At 43.3% G+C, this 3191-nt stretch overlaps 1 protein-coding gene across 1 annotated transcript; it reads left to right on the plus strand.

Moving 5' to 3' along the window:
- The first annotated feature begins 972 nt into the window (after positions 1-972).
- Positions 973-2911, plus strand: LOC145814357 (uncharacterized). Its single transcript, XM_082911083.1, has 3 exons — positions 973-1347; positions 2286-2338; positions 2458-2911. Exons 1-3 carry the CDS (start codon positions 973-975, stop codon positions 2909-2911), a joined length of 882 nt encoding a protein of 293 aa, XP_082767209.1.
- Positions 2912-3191: the final 280 nt, after the last annotated feature.

Consider the following 3191-nt stretch of genomic DNA (forward strand, 5'->3'; position numbering starts at 1 on the left):
AAAAATATTTCAAAAAAAATAAATTATTAACCTTGTATTATTTGATATTATGTGGTATGTCTAACACAAGTAAACCATGTTATAATGTCTAGGATAAGTTTTCCTGTGTTGTAGGAAATGACCAACCTTATGGAGTTGTTTTGGTTCGAGCCCCCAGGAGCTCATCTTGTCCCAAACTTATAAGAGGGCTGGGGTGATTCGGAGACTCTTGCCAGGCAAGCCCACCCGGTACTTGACCGACTCATGAGACGACCAACATATTTGCAGGCCGACCCCAATGAGGATTTCTTATTCTGGAGACTTAGCTGAGGCAGCACTCGTGAGAGGTACATAGGGCTGACCCATGTCGTTGGTCTTGCTCCGGACCTAGAACATCCGCATTTTCTGGTCGTACCTCTACCCTTAGGCTTTGTAGAGAGGAGGGGATACGCATATCCTAGCAGCCACATTCGCACTACGACACCTCCTCCACAGCACATTGTCCATACCCCAGCTGTGGACTTCACTGACAGTGCATCATACTTGGAGGTACCGGTACAAATTACTGGACGGGAGTTTTGGGGTTATGATCACGGTATTTTTGTTAGTATGGAGTTGCTTTGAAATAGAGCACAGTGGGTAGGAGTTCGAGTCCCTCATGCAGAGTGAGTTCGCGGGGTTATTTCATGGGCCAGTTTTCCAAGGCCAGTTCTCATGGTGGTGACCTAACGGTCCCTTCTAGATATCCGATCAGGAGATCCTTTTTGTAACCTGACCATGATTAGTCTAATCCAATTTTGTATCAATAGGATTAGACATTAACTCTTGACAGCTAGACTAACGCCTTATGTATAGTAACAATGATGTATATATGATATTTTATGTGTATTAATGTGGTAATATTAATGTGATAGTAAAACTAGTAAAACTAATATGTTATATATGGCGTTGTATCAATGTGATGTCACGCTTATATTATTTTACCTTGTAGTAATGGCCAACGAAGAAAATGAAACCAGATCATCAGCCAACGGTACCATCCCAATGGAGCAAATCATGAAAAGAGCAGTCACCAACTTTTTGCAGGCCTTGCAAACCAGCATAACCAATGGGACACTAGAGAGACGAGAAGAACCAACTACGATTAAACAATTTCAGGATCTGAAACCCACCACGTTTATTGGCAGTCTGAACCCACTAGTGGCAAAGGCTTGGGTTAGGGACATGGAGAAAATCTTTCGCGCGCTACCTTGCACAGAAAGACAGAATGTGACTTTTGCCACATTCACCTTCAAAGACGATGCACAAGAATGGTGGCTTCTTACCCTGGAGAAGAAAGATATTATTACTTGGGCAAGATTTCTGGAGGTATTCTATGAAAAATACTTTCCAGATTCACTGCGGGAACAAAGGCGTCAGAATTCATACATCTAAAACAAGGAACCATGACAGTGGCCAAATACGAAAGCAAGTTCACGCGACTGGCCTGATTCGCGACATACGTCATCTCCACCGAAGTTCGAAAAGCCAGAAAATCTGAAGCAGGATTGGATCCTGAAATTAAGGGTAGGCTGGAGGTTTTGAAACTACCAACCTATGTGGCGGTGGTAGATCGAGCATACATTGCGGAAAAAGGGATTAAACCTTGCGCTCCAGGGAACCAAGCCAGAGGAAGCGATTTTGGTAAAGAGATAACAGAAGATCCGGTGTCGCACCTCCCAAAAAGGTAAATACGGGCACAACCAGTGCAACCAGTTCAAGCAATTATGGTCCTACAAATCCCAAAGGTGGCACCATTCTAGCTTGTTCTACCAGTGGAATGACTCATTGAGGACAATGCCGCCGAGATACGGGAGCATGCTTTAGATGTGGCCAAGTTGGCCACTTGCTGAGAGATTGTCCAAAGCTCACCAGTCCTACAGCCGGCCCCTCTAAACAAGTCTGAAAACCCGTAGTACCTTGAGGAGCGAGAAAGGACCAAAAACGCCAAGGAAGAGCTTTTGCCTTGGTGCTTGGAAACCCAGAAGTTATAGAGAACGTCCTGTTAGATACACTTTCTGTTTGGGGTCACTTAGCCCATGTTCCTTTTTACTCTGGTTCAACTCATTCTTTTGTTACACCACACTTTGCTACCAAGTTAGCATCAACACCCAAACCCTTAGGATATGTATTGTCTGTGTCTTTTCCTTTTGGTAATTCCGCCCTTAGTACTAATGTGTACAAATCTTGTACTATATCATTAAAAGGTGAAACCTTACATGTAGATTTGATTTCCCTGGGCATTAAAATCTTTGATGTGGTCTTAGGAATGGATTAGTTGGCTGCCAACCATGCCTCCATTGATTGTGAAGCCAAAAAGGTCTCCCTTCGGTTACCAAACCAACTCGAGCTTACCTTTGATGGAACTGGAATCTCCTCCCCTCCATGTGTTATATCCTTCTTGATAGCCTAACGACTTCTAAGAAAGGGTTGTTGTAGTTGTATCTGTTATGTGGTCGATACACAACAAGAAGCTTCCATACTCGATACAATCCCTGTGGTTCGAGAATTTCCGGATGTATTTCCTGAAGACCTGTCTGATACCCCAGTTGACCGAGAAATCAAACTCACCATTGAAACCCAACCCGGTACACAACCAATCTCAAAAGCTCCTTACCGTATATCCATGACAGATTTAAAAGAGCTAAAAACTCAACTCCAGGAACTACTGGACAAAGGTTTTATTCGACCTAGTACCTCACCTTGGGGAGCTCCAATACTATTCGTAAAGAAAAAAGATGGCACGATGAGGTTATACATCGATTATCGAGAGCTGAACAAAGTCACCATAAAAAATCGGTACCCCCTACCACGAATCGATGACTTGTTCGATCAATTGCAAGGCGTCCAAGTATTCTCGAAAATTGACTTGCGTTCAGCTACCATCAACTAAAAGTCAAAACGGATATCATTGAAAAGATTGCCTTCAGAACCCGTTACGGGCACTACGAGTTTCTCGTCATGCCATTTGGCGTTACAAATGCTCTAGCGGCCTTCATGGATCTCATGAATCGGGTGTTCAAACCCTATCTGGATGAGTACGTTATCGTCTTCATTGACGACATTCTTCTATACTCCAAGTCACCGGTGGACCATGAATAACACTTGCAAACGATTCTGTAAACATTACGTGATCACAAACTTTATGCCAAGTTGAAGAAATGCGAATTCTG

This window comes from Camellia sinensis, chromosome 2 (genome assembly GCF_055761805.1).
Source record: "Camellia sinensis isolate YWXY chromosome 2, ASM5576180v1, whole genome shotgun sequence".
NCBI classification, from domain to species: Eukaryota; Viridiplantae; Streptophyta; class Magnoliopsida; order Ericales; family Theaceae; genus Camellia; species Camellia sinensis.